Here is a 21,330-nt window from a genome sequence, read left to right on the forward strand (position 1 = left end):
TTTTGTGAAGTCAGTGGGGTTGTTCATGCCCAAACAAATGTTTAGCAGGATCCTTTCTTGGCACCTGGGGAATTATTCATTAAGCCCTGTTACTCTATTTAAGATGCTTATTTTGGTGGGCCATTGTTATAGGTGAGCTACATTTTCCTATCACTGTTTCCGATTTTTTGTTTTTTACTAGATGAGCCATCTACTGACTATGGTCTTCCATACATTCTAATAACCCAAATGTATGTATGTATGTATGTCTGTCTGTCTGTCTGTCTGTATGTCTGTCTGTCTATCTATCTATCTAATAAGTTGAGAAAACATGCAGTGCTCAGCTTCTCATGGCTGGAGCCTGCTGAATCCATGTCTTGGGCTTGATGGATTTATTCCAGCTTGTAAGGAATTACTGAGGGGCATGATCACCCGACCCTAGCTACCTCTTCAAACAACACATTTCGTACAGAAAGAGTCTTTCTCAAGTGCAGTTGGCCAAGAACTGGGAAAGTCCGTTTCTGGTTGAAACATTTTTTTCTGAAGGGGTTAGCTCCTGCCTTGTCTAATGTCTTGCAAGCTTGAATAACACCTTGCATGGAAAATGGGTTGAGTGCCACAATTGTTTTTTGCCTGCACAGACTCAGCAGGCAGCACTTCTGTGCTATATACGTGACACATAGCATGTACAAAGGTTTTGTTTGAATACAGTACTGTGTTGTAGAGCAAAGATTTCTATTTATTATCGAATGCATCCTGAAAATAAGTGCATTTCTTAATGCTTCCCAATCATTAGGCAATGTCTGGAGCATCTACACCAAGAAGTTCAATTAGTGTTTTGTATTTTCAGATGTGTCAGCATTGGCTAACTCAGTGCTTCTGGAACTACCTTGACTGGATTGAGATCTGTCATTACATTGCCACGTGCATTCTCCTTGGTCCTGATTACCAAATATATATGTGCATATCTGTGTTGAAGCACCTGCAGCAAGATATCCTTCTGCACACACAGACCAAAGACCTGCAAGTCTTTCTAAAGGTAAGATTTGTGTTTGCCTTGGTTGAAATGTAGAGTAGTTACTTTAGCTATGCAAGGCATCCATGGCCAGCTAGACGTTTATACTTTAAGGAAAATATATCTGTATTTATTATGAACATTGTTCTTTGAACCGGTACACATACAAATGTGTTATACAGTAAATGGCAGGTGCCTCACATTTGGCATACAAGTACCGATAAATAACTGATTGTTGCATGTGGTGGGTAGGTCTGTAGGGAAATCTATACAAAAGGAAAGGATCAAAATGAACATTCTACATTTAAATATAAATATATGAGCTGCATTCTGTGCAAAGCATTTGAAAGAAAAACATGCAAGGAAATATTGTGATTTCAGCAGCCCATAAAAGTGTATTGGTCCACAGTAAATAAGTTCCGAAATAAATCTTTTCAGTTACACGAAAGCATACAGCAATCTTTATTGAATGGGCACATGTTAATCTGGGATGAAAAAGCACAGCATTTTATATAAAAGTGTAAAATCTGATTGGGCCCTGCATTATTTCTGCATTCTTCTTTACAGGATACAAATCAGCCTTATACAGTGAAACCTACAGATACTTGAAGTGTATTTGTTTATTGCTATGAGCCTGATTACAGAAATATTATAATGCCCACATTTAAAGAAGAAAATATAAGTTGGAAGTACGGAGGAATAAAATAACTTCATATGTTACATTTGTACCCAAAACCAACAAGATTTGTTAAAAAGCAACATTGCCTTTTATCTTACCCCAACAACAGTGCTGAGGAGATGTTCCAAAAGCAAAGATACAAAGGCCTTTGAGACTGAGCCATAAACATTATGACACAGTCCTTACACTAAACGATCAAATGCACTCTATGTTCTGAAAAGCATACCTTGGTAATAAAACAGAGGATGCCCATTAACAACTTTCATTTGTAACTGGGTCTGTCAAGGAATTCACTGAATATGCAGAAATGTATTCTGAAACCTGAGCATGCAGTGGACTTGCCCAAATTATCATCAGTAACATCAAACAGGCTTTACATTAAAGGATATGTGACAAATTAACGATAGGGAGGTGAGCCTGCTCCGCAACACCCTCCATAGGTGTCTGGGCAAGTGAGACCTCACTGGCAGTGACTCCCGTTCCTGTGCGGAACTCCTTGGATCAACCACACTATCAGGATATATGGGACCGCCTACTGGGAAGAAGAATGCAATATCCCTATATGTGGCTGTAGGCAATGCTGAAGCAAAGCCATCAAAGAGCGTACAAGAAGATGTCCGTTTAAGAGCCTTTCACTTAATTGAGACAAATAGAGGAGAGAGTATTGGACACAGGAGAAGCTCCCGAACTTGATTGCACCAAGAAGGGACAGAGTCGAGGCTAGCTGCAGAGCTCACGACTTTCGACCAGGCGAGTATCGCCAAAGCGATAGACAGCAAAAACAGTGAACAAGACACTGGGGACCCCCGTTGTCCAAGAGAGAAGAGGTGTCCTGGTGGTGGCATGACCACGAGTGAATTTGGTGGACAAAGCGCACGCACAACTACGCCAAGAGCATCACTGTTAGGAGTGAGCAGAGCTCCCTGTCATCTGTGTCCGAAGAAGGCAGCAGCGCGAGGGGAAACTGAGATCTCGACGCAGATGAAAGCCAAGCGGGAGGAAACTGAGTACCAGGAAGAATACCCGAGCGAGTACCGAGCCCGTACCGAGCCCTGTAAGGTTCCCATTTTACCTGAAGGTACCAGGGAACAGGGGAATAGGTGGAGGCAGCCGGGGAGCATGGGAAAAGCAGGAGGCAGCCGGGGAAGGAACACTTGAAGAGTACAACTCGTCCTAGTCATAAAGACGAGTCAAGTTGAACGCAATTGTTGAATTAACAATGCGAAAGGGATCTAGAGCCAATAACGAGCAACCCTGTGAGGGGAATCACATGCATGAAGAGTGTATTTCGTCCTAGTCCCAAAGAAGAAACACAAGGAATAAAGTTGTTTAACTGCCATGTAGAGCGCTCATATAGCGAATACCAAATAAACCCAAAACGATAATAGAGAGAGAAAATTACCCTGGGAGAAAAGGATACAGTCTCATAAACCAAGAGAGGAAGACTGGAGAAAATACAACCCAAACACGTATTTTAAGAAATATGGTATCATAGTGCCAATAGAGTATGAGAATTGAAGGGAAAACATTAAAGAAATATTCCAGGAAAGAGACATTATATTCAAAGGGATCTAGTCCCACATAATCTAATCAAGGGTAAATTGAGAGACTATAAAACAAGAGGCTAGAGTGTGCAAAAGTATGTAAAGGCTCATTGGCCACAGCATATCCTTAAAGAAAGCATACAACCCAGGAGTGTTGTCCATAAATTAAAAGAGCTCATGGAGGATGTATCCAGGCTTTATTGAAGAAGAATGTAAAAAGAGGAAACGGAAGAAACAGAAATGATTCATTCAAGACTATTAAAGAAATCAGTAACCCAAGAGAGTAAGAATCTTCTCTTGGATGAGTCTAAGTTGTTTCTCTTAGTGTTAGGGTCAGGTAGAGTTGGGTTTGGGCCAAGGGCATTTTTATTTTAGGAATTCCTGATGACTGACAAGCACCCTTAGTTCCTTTAGATAGGTGGGTTGTGAACCCTTTAGCGATAGGGAAAGTTAGGCCTTATCCATATAATTTCATTCAAAACCACTGAAATGCCCTAAAAGTGTCTCACTCCTTCTTCCGACCCACTACAGATACCATTCACGCTTGCAGAGTCATGGAGTCTGTCATCTGTGGCAGCCAGCTGGTATAATCACCTAAGGGGCAGAGTGCTAACATTTGGCGCTGAGCAGTCATATTTCAAAGAACTTTCTGGCAATAGTGCCATGACACCTAGACTTTTTATGGGACATGGCCCAGCTCTGAAGACTCAAAGGACTGACACCATATGGCCCATTGCCAGGCCAAGTAATAAAGAAACCATTTCATATTTTGTTAAACCCATTACATGAGAGAACAAAATGCATCTTTGAATGTTACGTATGGGCTCATATTTTCCTGAATATCTTTTGATAGGAATGTTGTAGATTTTTATTTCATTGTTCAGACTGAAAAACTCTATCAGCTGAATGTAAAACATTAGTATTCTATTAATTATGCAAATTAGGGTAACATAGCTCTATTTTGCACAGAAAAGTTGGACGTCAGTGGTTTGTATATCCTGGCACTGGTGCTGGCTAGGATGATATTCTGAGGTGGGAGTAGAGTCTTTGAGTAAAAGTATCGGAGAATAAAAAGCAAAAGGCTGTCACATGCACATCATATGGTTATATACAAAGGGGTGGTCCTGCCTACAGACATTTGGGATTGCAATGATTTACATGCAATGAACATTATAAAACCTCCAGGTTTGAACAATAGAACAATATAACTTATGCTTCTATTGAAGAGAAGGGCAATTATCCAAACGCTGGACTTATGAAATAGTGACCTTTTTTAATTAGGCTACATATGTAGTTTTGCAAACATAAGAAATACACAAATGTAGAACTTTTTCAATCAAATGAATTACAGTTTTCTCAAATAAAAGCAGCAATGTGAAAACAAATATGTAAACACAATAGTGAAAAAAACACTTTTGTATTCAATGCATTTAACAAAAGCAAATAAAGTCAGTGTTATAAATATGCACACTCTTTAGCCCATATATAGTTCATAATGAGTCTATAAAACAGTTGGGCTGGTCCGCTGTAAAGTGGACGGTGATCCTAAAAAAGGTAGGGTCTGTTGTAGCCTGGCTTAGAAAGGGATACCCAGATGACTGGTCCGACGTCAAAAACTAGAAGTGTTGACAGTTTTAGGGGTCACTATTCATAGTTAGTATTTCCAAAAGCTGTGTGACCTTGGACGTTTCGGCAGGTTGATTGTCAAGCCTTCTTCTGGGGCCAAGGTAAAACAGGTCTCCCTATGAATTAAAAGAGAAAACACAACATAAAGGTGTGTTTACATAAAGTCCAGAGAGTAGATGATCCCTCTAGAACAAGGGGGTGGAGGTCGAAATCAGGGCTCTCTGTAATGTTATAAGCGGCCCTCATGAAAGGGTGTTGCAAAACAAGGAATCCTGCAACCCAATACACTAACCTTCTGTAAAAACTGCAAAGTGGATGTCACTTCAACAGAGTAGAGGCTTATGTTGGTGGACAACCGTGGGATTAATGTATTATGATGTAAGCGGTTGCCTATGGAGAGGGGAAAGACAAAAAGTATATCCCCCATCAATAAAATGCCGTGCTCTGGCATTTGGAAACATAGCAGTATAAGAAACTTAACAAAACGTGATACAGCATACCTTGTAGACACGTGAGCACATTGTGTGACTGCTGTTTCACGAACGCTCGAAATAGGGCGAATTTCGTCCTTTGTATTATGGCCTTGAAGTCTAGAGCAGTGCAGGCGGCATGTTTCCTACGCGGATAGAGAAGAAGTGACTTCTGTTTCGCGGGCGTTCGAGTTGGAACAGAATTACTATTTCACGAACGCTCGAACTGAAGAAAAATGGATCCTGTGTATACCAGCCTTAAAGTCAGAAGCAATACAGGCTGCGTGTTTTCTACGCGGATTGAATAAAGATGCAGTCGTATTGCCGACTCTGGTCTGGTAACTGAAGCTGTAGACACTAATGCCTGAGCTCATGTGCAATAATGTAGTGTCTCACTGTTGCGCATGCGCAGTAGCATGCCGGGCGCTGTTTCCATGGTAATGTTTGTAAGCAATAATCAATCTGGAAAGGGGGGGATGATGTGTGCGCCCGACTGGTGCCGATTTAAGAAACGGCGTTAAGAGCTGGCGAACACATAGCCAGGCAAGACTGGTAACCGAATTAAAAAAACAGGTGAAATTTGGAAATTCAAACAGCAGAAATAAGTGTTAAATAATAGGTGGGTTTGGTGCTATAGATAAAATGATCTAAAAAGGTAACAGACCTATTGGGCTAGGTGTATATTTATCGCCCTATGGGAACTTCTTAGTTTTAGTGTGTTGTACGGCCGCCTGTGATTGCTGTATGGTGGAGTCCACAATGTTCTTGCCCGGAGTAATATGGAGGTGATGCTCAAGGACGTTTATTGGTATTCTGACGGTGCCAGCTCATTAAGTCCCAAGGTGGCAGTTTGCAGCTTAAAAATCCATCATGACTCTTTGAAATTTAGTGCATTAGCGCTATTCGAAGACTCTAGGACTTTGCCTATCACCCACCAACTGAAGGAGTCAAAGCTATGTTGGTATTCGAGAAAGTGGGAAACTAGAGGAACTGTATGAGTTTTACATATGATTCGTGACTTATGTTCGTCGATCCTTTTGCGGACTGGACGAGAGGTTTGACCTATATACCTAAGTTTGCAGGGGCATTCGATTAGATAAATGGCATTAGATGTTTTACAATTTGAAAATGACAGAGTTCCCACTCTGTAGCTCCTATCTTGAAGGATTTAATCTTACGAGTCTGATTACAGACTGCACAGTTGCCACATGGGTGGTATCCTCGAATTTCTCGCATATTCCATAGGGTTGACCTAGTTTCTTTCCGCTTGAGTCTGGCATGTGTGAGGATATATTTAAGATTTTTAGATCTCTTCAGAGCCATCCTTGGAAGAGGTTCTTCAGGTAGACTTAGTCATACTATAGACCAGAATTTTTTGATGACACTTTTTAGTTGGGATGTATTGGAGTTAAAGGTGGAAATACATGCCATAATGTTATTGGTTGGTTCTTCGCGTAGCTTAGGAGTGAGCAGAGCTTCTCTGGGGGTATATAGGGCTCTTTTTCTCGTGTTTCTCAGCAGTCTTTTCGGGTATCCCCTTGTCCGGAGTTTTTCTTGTAATTCCGTTGCATGAGTCTTGAAATCATTAGTTTCAGTACAGTTTCGCCGGACCCTTAGAAACTGACTGTACGGTAGGTTATCTTGTAGACTTTTTGGGTGGTGACTTCTGTAGTGTAATACGGTGTTTCTATCGGTATCTTTTTTATAGATGGAACAGATGAGTTTGTTGTCTGACACCATAATCTTAAGGTCCAAGAAACTAATGCTGTTGTTGCTGCTGTTCATGGTGAATTGGATTTCATGTGTTTGATTGTTAATCCAATTCTGAAAGGTGGGTAGATCTTGTCTGTTGCCTTTCCAAATCAAAATAACATCATCAATGTACCTAAACCATAGACGGATGTTTTCATGGAAAGGATTGGCATTATTGATTATGTAGCTTCTCTCATATTCAGCCATATAGATTATCGCTAGGCTGGGGGCGAAGACAGCGCCCATAGCTGTACCGCATGTTTGTAAATAGAATACACCATCAAATGCAAAGTAGTTGTTGGTAAGGGAAAATTCTTGCAGCTCAACAATGAAGTTCGCCGGAACTCTCCTTTGGGTCATGTGTACAGTAAGATAGTGCCTAATACATTCCACCGCTTTATCTTGTGGAATGCTTGTATATAAGCTCTTCATATCCATAGTAACAAGCTCTTCCTTGGTTGGGTCAAAAGGTTGATTTTCAAAAATTGGTATGGTGGACATAGTGTCCTTGAGGTATGAGGCAGTTTTCTGGCAAAGGGGTTACAGGAAAAAAGTCAATAAATTGGCCAATTGGTTCTAGTATAGAACCGCAGCCAGAGATGATAGGTCTGCCTGGAGGTGAGGTGCTATCCTTGTGAATTTTAGGCAGTGCATAGAAGGCGGGAATCCTCCCCTCCGCCGTGTTTAGGAAGGCCTCTTCCTTTTCAGTAATCCAATCTCGTTCTAGCGCAAATTTGGTCATTTCCTGAATTTTCAATTTAATGTTGTCTGTTGGGTCTTTTTTGAGCTTTTTGTAATTATTCTCTTCATTTAATAATGCCATTACCATTAAGATGTATTGATTTATATTTTGAATCACAATGCCCCCGCCTTTATCGGCTGCTTTAATGACAAGATTGGTGTTTGCTGCAAGAGATTTGAGGGCTTTGTATTCGCCTGTTGTGAGGTTTTGTCTTTGGTGTTCCTTTGACATTTGTAGTTTCTTCATCTCTTCTCTGATACATTTCTCAAAAGTGAGAAAGGTTGCTGGAATGTCACTATCCCTTGGGTTAAAGTTCGATTTTGGTCTTAATCCCGTATCATCAAGTTCCTGTTGGCAGTCTTTATCCTTGAAGATAATTTTTCTCCTTATAGTACGAAAAAAAGTTGAAAGTTCGCCATCAAGTTTAAACCAATCTGTATTCGTAGTCGGCATGAAGGACAAGCCTTTGGGCAAAAGCGAGGTTTCATCTCTGGAAAGGGGGAAACCTGAAAGGTTAAATATAGGTATCAAATTTGCTGTCTCCTGTTGCCCCTGCGTCTCCTGTTCGGCTGGTTCATATGTCGTGCCGAGATGAGACTAGCATTAATTGATTAATCCGAGTGACGAGCAATCTGGAAACCTAATTAGTAACTTAGTAGCGTGTGTCGAACACAACATTTTTGAAACTCAAAATTCTTTATTGTAAAATATCTTAAGATGACATCACATCAAATTGGATGGAAAATGGGTTTAGAATGTTACTTCCATTGGACTGCCCTCTTTATTAATATGCCCAATGAGTAGAAAGGGTTTGATGTGATGTATTTTGGACCACTGGCAAGTCACATAGACTGACCAATTAAAATAGAGAAATGGTACAGACCTCTAAAGGGCTTAGTTTCTAATCTATAAAAGTCCAAACTCATAGATTTAGAGGACTGACAGATGGGCTGACTGCAAGAAGGAGGTAGAAAGAAGAATTAATAACAACATAAAGGGAAATAGAATAGCTTGCTTTCCTTTGGGTTCATTTTGGATTGCTGGCAGATCACTGTGAGAGAGGCTTATATGGGATTCAACCACATGCTTTCCCCAGTAGAAAAGGAAGCCGATAGGCCCAATACAAAAGGAGAGAAACATACTATGGAGGAAAGCTGACCGATTTTGCTGACTAATGTCCGCATGTTGACCACAAAAGAACATAATCAACCTGCACTCCTTGTTAAACTACAAAGTATTAAACCTGCAATGATTTAATGATATTAAGTTAATGTTGTATAGACTTTAAGGTGGAGAGGAGATAATGCTCAACCCTGTTTTATGGGTTGTGGAATATGAAGAAACAATAAACTCCCGTCCCCTGGACACTATCACTGGCCCAAACTGGTATTTTGAGTCCACGTTATTTAATGATGTTTTGTGTGGTTATTTCAGAGTAATTTCACATCATATACTTCAATCAATACATTTTTCATAATTATTTACATATCAGATAAACTGACGAAAACAGATATTTTGTAAAACATAAATGATTTATTTGAGGCCCAACGCGTTTCGAGATGAGTCTCTTCTTCAAGGGCATATAAAGCACATTCCAACAATATCTAGGAAAATGTCAAATAATACATATTAAGAAAAATCTTCAAAGTTAAGTGCAACGACACACGTCAACTGTCATGTAAAAGAAACAATACATTTTTCTCCCAAGTTTGTATGTCATAGACAGTATTTGCCAAAGAAACAACACTTTTTCTCCCAAGTTTGTATGACGTTGAGTTAAGGTAGTACACATGGTTTCAAATACAGAAATGTGTATAAACTCTGCTAATCAGTTTATTAAGCGTCTATCGTGATCTGTAATAAGTCTGTCTAGAAGACAGATCCTCCATGTCAGAAAAAACAATGGTCTAAAAAGCAATTTAGGCTTACCAAAAATGGTGGCAATCAACAGATGGGTGTTGCCTAATTCTTTTCGATTCAGCCTCACATGAGGGTTGTAAACCCAACCAGTTTTGTCTTGTATATGGTGTTTCACTGGCCCTAAATCAGAAATTCAGGTACTGTGTCAGGTCATTATCAATCACTGGAAAAAAGCAGCAATATCTAAGATCAAATTAAATGGGACCTTTTTTCTAAACTTACCAAAATTGTCCAGATACAATTGCCAAAGATGGCAGCTTGAATGAGGTCCTAAATCCCTCTGGGGCAAGTAAACATCTACAGCTACTGGCAAGGTGAGGTACCACCAATATCTTCCCGCTTCATAGGTTTCCAAAAAAGAACCAAAAAGCAAAAACGTATTACATTTAGTAGGGCTAGACCCCAGTGTGTGACCCTAATTCTGTTCCAAAAGTAAGGGGTAAGGAGGTATCTAAAACCTGTCAACCAGGTAACTTACTTGAACTGGCGTTCTGTATGGTAAACCCAGAAGATCCATCCACTCCAAAACGAGAAAGGATTCCGAATCGAGTAAAGATGGCTGCTTAAAATAGCATCCCGTTCTAATGACGTCATCGCGCTAGCACGTGCAGTGATGTCACATAGTAAACAATGTGACATCACCACGTGCACGCACGCCGCAACGTCACAATGATAAATAAGTCCGAAAACATGCACAAACATCATATGAGTGAAGGCTGATTCCTCAATATTTAAATAACCAGTCTACTAGACTCAAAAAGTTAAAGAAAGTCCAAAAAAAGTTTGATGAATAAACTCACAATAATGTCCATATGTGAAGTTGGACTAGCGGTATTACAAACCACTGCAATAAATAGTGCAGATGGTGACTCTGATTTTGAAAAAAGGGAAATTAACGGAACTCAAGTCTGTGCGTAGTTTCATTTGGACAACTTGATATGATCTGGATGATTTATCTGATATGTAAATAATTATGAAAAATTCATTGATTGCAAATCACAAAACATCATTAAATAACGTGGACTCAAAATACCAGTTTGGGCCAGTGATAGTGTGCAGCGGACGGGAGTTCGCACATGGGAACTCTGTTGTTTCTTATGTCCACATGTTACTAGAGGGGAAGAATTGGAACAGTCCTTAAGAGGGTATCAACCTGAATGTGATACAGCCAAAGTAAATACATTCCTGTGTAGGTATAATGCTATGGGGAAATGTAATTGTGAGGGGAGGTATACTCTAAAGGGGACTAGATTAAATCCCAGTCCTTTTTTATTTGTGAAAGTACTGGGGTGATGTATCAACTGACTGTACATCCTCATAAATTAGTAACTGTTACAACAGTGTAATGGCTTTTAGAAACTTTGGATTTGACAAAATAGAACCAAATGGGGTGTATGTTGGGAGATCCCGGACTCTCTCTCTCTCTGTGCAATTGGCAAGTACAGACTGGGACCCATTAATATCTCACTTTGCGCATGCCTAAAAATATAATGTAATTGAAGTAAGTCCCTGGTTAAATCACTGATCAGAGTCCTATGATTGTCTCTGAACCACTCAAGGAAAAAGGGAAAGGATCTTTAACTGCCACCCGTTTTTCCCACTTTAAATTGCACATTAAATAATGGCAAACTTCCTACACATTAACACAATAGAAACACGAGTGAAGGGAACCTAGAAAATATACATGTTGAATAAACATTTTTCTCTTGCAAGCGACTGACATGCAGGAATGTCAAATAGTCTGTCTTTATATTGAGTGTTCCAAAATGCTGTTTGAAATACTGACATATCTATTGTGTAAAAAGTAGGTATTTATTTTCAACAAATGAAAAATAGAGAGATTTAGATATGCAGTGACGTACTGATTTATTTTGTGTTCTATAAAATTAAAGCTTTGTCCTTAACCCTCATTCACTTTTTAACCCATGGTGACTGTGCCCTCAGGGTAAACCAAATGTACATATGGTGAAGTTAAACGCAGCTTTGACAATTGAATTGACCAATGTATTGATCATTCATCATTGTAATAACCGTTGACATTGGGATTTTGCAGAGAATGGTAAAGATGTATAGTTTGTTTATACTTTAAATTGATTTGATTATTTCAATTCTTTTCATAAATATGCCTTCGAATGGATTGGGTCCTCCCACGTATTACTTATCTTATGATATATATCTCTCCAGTTTGAGCTGCTTCAGAATTTTTTTTCAACTGTGTGCCGTCTCGTCGAGTCGCTGTCCCTCGAGGGCCTCCGTTAGACTGTCGACGTCATCATTAGTATAAGTAGCACACGCAGCGGCCATTGGCTTCAGTTCATTTTTTCCGAACTAACACTTCGAGAGAATGATGGCGCGCTTCGGGTTCTTCTGTGAACTTCAATAGTTATTTTTGTTTCGAAAATGTCTTCCTCGTTGGCTCCATCTATGCCTAAAATAGGCTTCAAGAAGTGCCAAGACTGTGGATCGAAGATGTTGATCACCGACCCCCACCGCATACGTCTATGGTGTTTTGGTACCGGTCACTGTACCGCCGACTGTGGCTCCTGTCAGGCAGTGACCGAAAAAGCTCTCAGGGAATGTAAAGGTAAATTTGGCCGTGGGGAGTTTGCCTTCGAAGCCTCCTTCAAAGAGTTCAAAGAGAAAGACCGATGAGTCGAGGGATTTTTCTCGACGTAAAAAATTAAAATGGTCTCGATCCAGAAGTCGAACACACCATTCTTCGTCGTCTTCTTCGAAGGAGGCCAAAGCACAGCGTCATAGGTCACCTTCGACCTCCAGTGATTCCTCGGCTGAGGTAATCAAGTGTCCAGCTAGATTGGATTCCCCAGCAAAGTGGGATGTGTTTCTTAATGAAATGCTCAAAATCTTCAAGAATGCTGCCTCGACCTCCTCGGAGGACAAGCAGAAAGCCCATGCCCCTTTTGATCTGCATTAAGGCGACAAAGGGAAGTCGAAGGCAAGATCTTCGAAACTGAGCCTTAAACCAGTTGTGCATCAAGAAAAATCTCAATCTGACGAGAAATCTTTGAGTGCTTCGACGAGTCAGGAACCCAGCCCATCGAGGGTTCCATCAAAGAAACAAGTCGACAACATTGATGCCTTCGCTGACACCGTCTGCATAAGAGCCGTCAACACCAGTACTGAAGTTGATGCTGACAAAGGTGATCCTGACCGCAAAAATTGTAAAAACAATGAAGTCAAGTAAATTAAAAAAAATAATAATAATTGTTGACGATTACTTTGAAATTGTGGAAGCCAGTGGTGGTCCAGGAAATGATTTTCAAACCGTTGCATAAAAGAGACTTTTTAAAGTCTTCATCAGCCATCTATGAAGATGAACAACCTTCAGATAATAACACACCACCATTTGGGGGACAATTTGGCACCCCTAATGTGCCAGATGAACTGATCTCTGATGAGTCTAGATTAAAGGATTTATATGACAACCTTCAGTCAGCGAGTGGTTTAGATACCTCTCCTGAGTTAGAATTTGGCAAGTCAGATCCTACTGAACATGCTGACTCCTCATATAGGAGACTAATGAGTAAGGTTATAGAGTTTTTAGGCTGGAGCAGGCCTACTCCTTCTTTTGAGCAGGCTCACATGACGGATATCTTGGAGCAGGGTCCCCAGAAAGATCAATTTTGCCATTTCACACTGCATTACAAAAAAGCGTCTCAGCAAATTGGGAGACACCAGAAACTGAGGCTGCAGTGAATAAAAATGTTGCAAAAAAATACAGACCATGCAGCAGCGACCCAGAGTATCTGACTAATCATCCAACACCAGAAAGTTTGGTGGTTCAGGCTGCTACATCTACCAAGCAGTCAACATACCCATCAATCCTTCCTGATAGGGATGATAAGAGAGTAGATGCCTGGGCAAGAAAGGTATTTACTGCTGACAGTATGGCATTAAAATCAACTAATTTAACTTGTACCTTGTCAAGGTTTAAGTTTACCCTGTGGGACTGAATAGTTATGGTGGCTGACCACATCCCAGAAGGAGAGGAAAGAGACGGCTTCCTGGCAATCTTCAAGGATGGTAAGGAGGCAATGGGTGGATGGCTCCAGTCAGGTCTGGATATTACAGACAGCATCAGCAGATCAATGGCGGCTAGCACAGTGTTACGCAGATTCACGTGGTTGAGGAAATCCGGGTTTGAACCAGATGTGCAAGCTAGACTACTCAACATGCCCTTTGACGGTGCAAGGCTGTTTCGCAGCAAGGCGGATGAGAGTTCGGAAAAAAGCTGCAGACCTCAAAGGCGGTGGCTAAATCTCTTAGCGCTGCCATTAGGCAGCCTCAACACCCCTACTCTAGCTCATGTTCCTGGAGGGGTAAGTCCTTTCAATTCTACTCCTCAATTGGAAGAGGAAGAGGACAAGCCGGTCAAAGAGGTCAGAGAAGATTCCGTCGTGGTGGACGAGGGAGAGGTGCAAAGCCAACCCCAACAGTTGCAGTTTTACCATCGCCGCCACTTCAGCCGCCTCAAAACCACTCTGAGGCCTTGACTCACAAGACCCCGATGGGAGGCAGACTTACTCAGCATCTGAACAAGTAGTGAGGCATTACTTCAGATGCTTGGGCACTGGAAACTGTTGCCCAAGGTTACTGCCTTCTTTTCCAAAAAAGGCCTCAGGATTATCCACCGGGGAACAAATCTTTTGAAATTCTGGAACCGATCCTTGTGCAGGAAATTTGGACTCTGCTAGAGAAAGGTGTGCTAGAACATGTACCTGTAGCGGAAAGGAACAAGGGTTGGTATTCCCCATACTTTCTGATTCCCAAAAAGGACAGAGGATTGAGACCCATCTTGGACTTAAGAAACTTGAACAAGCTTCTCAGGAAGGACAAGTTCAAGATGGTCACCCTTTCCAAAATCCTTCCGTCTCTCCAACTCCAAGACTGGATGGTATCATTGAACCTTCAGGATGCTTACTTGCATGTGCCTATCCATCCCAAGCACAGAAAGTATCTGAGGTTCGCGGTTCTCATTATCAGTTTAGAGTTCTGCCATTCGGCCTAACCTGCACCTGAGGGTTTTCACCAAGTTGATGGTGGTGGTGGCAGCGAGTCTCAGGAGAGGGTAGTTTCACGTCTACCCCTACCAAGATGATTAGCTGATCCTAGGGCTTGTTCACCTGAACAAGCCCGGGAACATCTTAGCGTAACCTGCCTCTCTCTCCACAGATTGGGCTTCTCCCGCAATTACAAGAAGTCCCACATGATACCATCTCAAAGACTCCAATTTATGGGAGCAGTCCTGGATGCTTACTCGGGGAAAGCCTCGCCACCCGAGGTGAGAGTTCAACACATTCTGCAGATGGTTACCAAATTCCAGAGTACCCAGGGTCTTCCAGTCTTTGATTTTTTGAGGTTGCTCGGTCTCATGGCATCCTTCATTTTCCTGGTGCCAGAGGCTCGTCTAAGAACGAGATTGCTCCAGTGGGCTCTCAGGATTCAATGGTCCCAGTTTTCAGGCAGAATGTCAGACTATCTGAAAGTTCCAAGCAGAGTCTCTCAGGATCTTCTGTGGTGGGCTTGCAAGGACAACATTCTCAAGGGAGAATATTTTTGTCAGCCATGGCCGGAGATAACAATAGTGACAGACGCCTCACTCACAGGGTGGGGAGCCAACACCAACGATCCGACAATCAGCAGTAGTTCTCCATCAGAGTCCAAAATACATATCAACTTTTTGGAGCTGAGGGCAATCAGACCAGCGCTGAAGGCCTTTCTGCCCTCTGTACGGGTAAAGAATGTCCTGATAATGATGGACAACACAGTGGCCATGTACTACCTCAACAAGAGGAGAGGAGGTGTAGGGTGACTAGCACTGTGCAGAGAGGCAATGCAGCTCTGGTTCTGGGAAATTCAAGAAGGAATCTCACTGGAAGTTCACCTAGCCAGAGAGGAGAACACAGCGGTGGATGCTCTGAGCAGGCACAGCACAGTCTCCCACTAGTGAGAACTAGCTCAGGAAGTCCTTCAAGAGATCTTCACCCTTTGGGAAACCCCTCAAGTGGATCTGTTCGCAACCAGTGTCAACCAGAGGTGCATACTGTTTTCCTCCAGGGAATTTCCTCCAAGAGGAGCTCTAGGGACGCGTTTGTGGTGGACTGGGAATTTCCACTCTTGTACGCGTTTCCTCTAATCCCCGTCATTCCTCACATGATCAGGAGGTTGAGAAAATTCAGGAAATCCATGATCCTAATTGCTCAGGATTGGGCCAGGAAGACGTGGTACCTGGACCTTCTGGTCATGTGTATCTGCCCTCCAATGGGTCTTCCACAAAGAGAGGTTTCTATTGCTCGAGGAAGGTTGGGTTCGCCATCCAGAGGTCACGACACTAGGCCTTCATGCATGGTTTCTGAAAGGCTGAGATACAAGGATCAGGACCTCCCGGATGACGTAATTGAGATTTTGCTTTCAGCCAGAAGGCCAGCAACAAAATCTGTGTACCGCTGTGATTGGAACAAGTTCTGCAGGGATAATAATGTGGATCCCTTTCTATGTGAAACAACGATGGTGCTTTCCTTTTTGTTACATTTGGAAAATCTGGGGCTGCAGATTGGAACAATTAAAGGTTACCTGGCGGCGCTATCTATTTTCAACCTCTCTTTCAGCGGCCAACCCAGTTATTAAGTCCCATCTCAAGGGATTGTCTAGGCTTTTTCCTCCGGCGCACAGGCTTCATCCGGTCTGGGACCTCAACGTGGTTCTTGCGGCCTAGCAGCACAGCCCTTTTCATTTGATGACCTCAGTGGACATCACGCTGGTGACACTAAAAACAAGTGTTGCTGGTGGCGCAGGGCCAGCGAGCTGCAGGCTCTGCTGTCATGCGAGCCCTTCACTACGTTTCACAGTGACAAGGTAAACTTGCACACTCATCCTAATTTCTTGTCCAAGGTGGTCATTCCATTTGAATCAGGAAATCTGTCTGGCAGTGTTCTTCCCGAACCCGCAGTCGGTTGTTGGAAGGGTTTTACATTCCTTGGACCTCAAGAGGGTCCGCAAGTTCTACCTTACTCAGACAAAAACCTTTTGTAAGTCTGAGGTATTGTTTGTCAAGTTTGCGGGCACGTCTCCCGGCACCCAGGCTTCCAAAGCTTCTATCACCCGGTGGATGGTTCAGGCCATTTTGGAGGCATATACAGCGATGGGCAAACCAGTTCCTGAGGGGATTCATGTCCATGCGGTCAGAGCTAAGACCACGGCCGTTGCATTTCAGAGACCTCCTTCCTGGGATGTCATCAACAGGGCAGCTACATGAGCCACCCGGTCCGTGTTCTGTAAGCACTTATCCTTGGATACCAGCTCCAGGCGAGATGCAGAGTTCGGTCAGGCGGTTCTGAAGAAACTTTTTGCTTCGTCCTAGATATAAGGCAGGTTGTCATAGCTCCACCCTATGGTCTTGTTCAGTGGAATTACCCACAAGGAGGGAGGAAAGGGGACGGGATGTATGAGTAATTAAAGTTACTCACCATAGTGACTAGAGTACTCATAGTCCTTAGTCCCCTTTCCTCCATACGTCCCACCCACCTTCTCCCGCTTGTATGCAAGGTGCTTAAGTAAGTCGGGTGCTGGAGGGCAGAACCTTGAGGGGCGTTCACACACTGAGGGCTGCGCCCCAGCACACTGGACTAAATTTAAAGGGGAAGTTCAATTTCTCGTTGCCAAAGGTTCCGGTACCATCCCCATGTGGAAAGGAGGAAAGGGGCTAAGGACTATGAGTACTCTAGTCACTACATTGAGAAACTTTAAATTCCCCACCTAGGAAAGAGTCACCAGTGGCAGGCAGATGGTCTGGCTTTCCAAGAACCACGACAGCTTCCCATCGGCTTCCTTCGTCTGCCTCTTGGGCCTCATGGCCTCCTGCATTTTTCTGGTGCCAGAGACCATACTGCACCACCTCGCCCTTCCAACGAAGAGTGGAAGGCTGCAAAGGCTAGACCCGAAGAGGAAACTGAGCTTTTATGTGGTCAGAATGGCTGATTTCAGGTGAGATGATCAATTATTCATTGCCTTCTCGCAGTCGAGGAAAGGTCTGGCATTGTCTAAACGGACGATTTCCTGTGGATTGTCCTCTGCATTGACAAATGCTATGGAAAGGCAGGGAAAGAACTGGCTTCAGGTCACATTCCAATAGGGGTGTGGTGACCTCTTCTGCTCTGCAAAGGGGAGTGCCAGTGAACCAGATCTACCAAGCAGTGACTTGGTTGTTGCTTCACACATTCACTAAGCACTACAACCTGGATGTGGCCAATGGGCTGAAGCCCGGTTTGGGAGAGCAATGTTGCAAAGCTTTCTGATTTAGACTTTAATCCACTGATTCCTCATCGCCTTCCTACCCTCCCTCTATGAAAGTGTTCTGGTCTCTGCTCTCAACTTATATTAATTATCTTGTGGGGTGATAACGAAAGGTTGATGATGCTCTGTGTTTAAAAAGAACCCCACAAAGTACTGTCAGCCTGTTGCTCCACAGTAGCATTGGCTTTTCCTCACAAAACAAAATCTGAAAATAAAATCTGGAAAAAATAATCAGATTTGTGCCTTTGTCATTACTGAATTATTATGGACTCTTCCCTGCGGCGGCTCAGTATGGGGTGACAAAGGTGGGGAACTGAGGTGTAGGGGCTTAGTGACGTGATATATGTACCACCGCCGTTCATGTCCAAAGTCGAAGCGGGGCGTGGTCGAGACATGACGGAGTCAGCGGACGACGCCGAGCGACACTATGCCCTTAGCCGAAAATTGCCTGAGCTGCTGACACTGGATGGGATATCTATGAGATGAGTAATCTGCTGGCGAAGATCCATAGAAAGAACATTACCGTAAGTCATTTCTCCTTCTACCTTACCATCTGTGCCATGTGCCATTACTCCTACTTGAATACTAATATGTCATTCAAAGACAACAAGAGCAAGACGGCTCATGTTCCATGGCATAATTTCTGGTTCCATGGCATAATTTCTGACTCTTAAATAAAATGAAGCTTGTACCCATGACCCAACAACTTCTGTTCCAATGTCCAAGCCCTTCTTTTGGTTCATATGATTGCTATACATGATCTGCTGTCCAATCTCCCTGACTCCACCCTGTGTCACAAAGACAGGCAGGATGACTTTTGTTTATATGGTTGTATGAGACTGTATCTGACACCTAATTCTATACCCATGCAAATGATGATGGTACCTGAGTACAATGGCAGTACCTGGGTATGTGATGCCTGCAACTTGCCATTTGAGCCTGTACCATTGCAAATATTGATATAATTAATATAGCCTTATAGACCTGCAACGAGGGGCCTACCGGGCCTCATGGTCCCTCATACCTCGTAACTCGATCTTCAGGGCTCATAACACCCGGTACGGCCCTCGCTGCAGGTCTATAAAGCTATATTAATTATTTACAAAAGTATTTATTATGTAAATAAATTATCTGTAGAATATTACTTCAGCGTATTAATTTTATTCTGTGAGAAACCTGAGGGTATTCTCACTCCTACTCCCCTTGGATCCTCTATGCAGGTGGCCGGGGAAAGGCCATCGCTTTTGGATCCTGAACCTGAGGGTGAACAAGAAAGGGAAGATCACCTGGGTGGAGGGTCCTTGAGGATTGGGAGTGGGGTTTCCCCCTTATCCTAGTGACAACCACTTTAACCCTCCCCTACCTTTATGGGTTACTGTAGATCAGTTCCCCTTTTGTCCCCTCCTGGGGTACCTGCCAGTACTGAGACGAGGGAGAAACAACTGAGAGTAATGAACACCATTTACTCTCACCACTTTGGTACTGGGACGAAGTAGATGACTTAAGAGGCACACCAGTATACTGAACAAACATGTCACACTAATAAGTTCAAGCAAAGTCTGGCAATTGAAACTAAGTATGCCGACCTGCAACCTTTCAAAGTCATTGGAGAGTATAAAATGAGCAGTATCAGGAAGGAAGGCGAGCGAGTTGTGAGAGCAGCTGAGACTCCAGAGTTGCCCAGGACCGGCCGATGGAGAACGAGACTCTGAGACACAGAGACTCTTGCAGAGTGAAGGAGTGAGAGGAAACGTGGTGAGGGTGCTGTGTTCCCAGGGAGCCGGAGTTGTCCAGGGAAGGGAGTCAGGAGGCGTGCCAATCCCTTATGAAGTAATTAGGAACAAATGCTCGCCCCCTTGGTCTGTGAAGGGAGCCCAGGAGTGTCTGAGGAGCTGCAGGCAAGGCCCTGACCTTGGAGGAAAAAGACGTTTCAACAGAATCCAGCTGAAGGCCAAGAACACAACCGGTGAATTTCAGATCATGGGAAACCCGGTATGTGAAAGGCGCATATGGTGAATACAATGTAGCAGAATAATTGCACATGAGGAACTACATGTTTGCAATCCCCGAGCAACGCTAAAGAATGAATAATTTAAGGAATACTAAGTAACAGAGTTGTTGTGTATCAAGAAATACATTCTCGAAAGACTGTATGAAGAAAGAAAGCCTTTTACAAAAAGGGGAGCTAAGCGAGAAGGCGAATTGTGAGCAAAACAGCATTTAACAAAAGGGTAGCCACGCGAGAGATGAAGTATGAGAAAATTCCCCAAGAAAGATTGTTCAGAATGAAAATAAGCAAACTGCTGACATTGAATACCGAACTGAATGAAACAGCAAAACTGCTAACCTTGAATACTGAATTGTTTTTTTAAACTTGAACTATACAAAGAGTACTCCCATATGTTGAATAATAACTGCTGGAAGAGAATTCAAAGTTTCTTGTTGCGGGACCTGTAATGGGTAGACTGTGCAGTCTAACAACTACGCCAAGACCAGAGAACCCCTATATGCTAAGAAGGAAACTTGCTATTGTGTTAAAAGGAAAACTGCCATTGGTGCACATGGGGGAAGGGATCCATGAGCTATGAAGAATTGTTGAAACTCAGTTTAAAGATAAAGCTTCAAGACACTTCTTTTCGTAACATCTTGTTGATATTGAACTTGGGCAAGGGAATCCTGAGACTTGCTGCCCTGGAACTATATTGAACTTGGGGAAGGGCGTCCTGACATTTACAAAGGTGTGGAATTTTATCACTTTAAATCCAAAAGAAGATAACCTGAACATTGTGCTGAACTTGTTGACATTTGGGGAAAAGAAACTGAAGAGTAAGCCCTAGCTGGAAATAGCCCAGAACTTTACTTTTGGAGCACTATTTAGTTTATGGTTGACATCCCTACACATTTTTTGTCTTATTTGTGAGGGCAAGCATAGGTTTTAGACACAGACAGAGTTTTCAGTTGAATTTACTGACACAGACTATCCTTAGTTTCTAATGTAGGGAAGTCCAACTTTAGCATATGGCAAGTTAGGATTTACACCTTCCTGACCTTTTCCTTAATAAAAGCCTTTTTGTTATATTTTGAATCTGTTTTATGTGTCTCCTTCCATGATGCCAACCTCACACAATACCTGATGACATTTTTCAGGATAAATTGGAGATTCATCAAAAAAGGAACTTGTGCCGTCTAATATAGGACGAATGAGTAATATCCAAAAGATTCTGAAAAAATAATAATATTTAGCGTCACGCTATTAAAATACATAAATTGCAAATTATATTGTTCAGAAG

The 21,330-nt window shown here is 42.6% G+C and overlaps 1 protein-coding gene across 3 annotated transcripts in view; it reads left to right on the forward strand.

The window, feature by feature from the left end:
- Positions 1-21,330, forward strand: part of TBC1D32 (TBC1 domain family member 32) — a 2,506,374-nt gene that overhangs the window by 2,389,132 nt on the left and 95,912 nt on the right. For all 3 annotated transcript variants that reach the window (XM_069606604.1, XM_069606605.1, XM_069606606.1), the window contains one exon: positions 830-1,018. In XM_069606604.1, the coding sequence (XP_069462705.1) occupies positions 830-1,018 (189 nt within the window). The remainder of the gene's footprint in view (positions 1-829; positions 1,019-21,330) is intronic.

This window comes from Ambystoma mexicanum, chromosome 4p (genome assembly GCF_040938575.1).
Source record: "Ambystoma mexicanum isolate Mex_15411 chromosome 4p, UKY_AmexF1_1, whole genome shotgun sequence".
NCBI lineage: Eukaryota > Metazoa > Chordata > Amphibia > Caudata > Ambystomatidae > Ambystoma > Ambystoma mexicanum.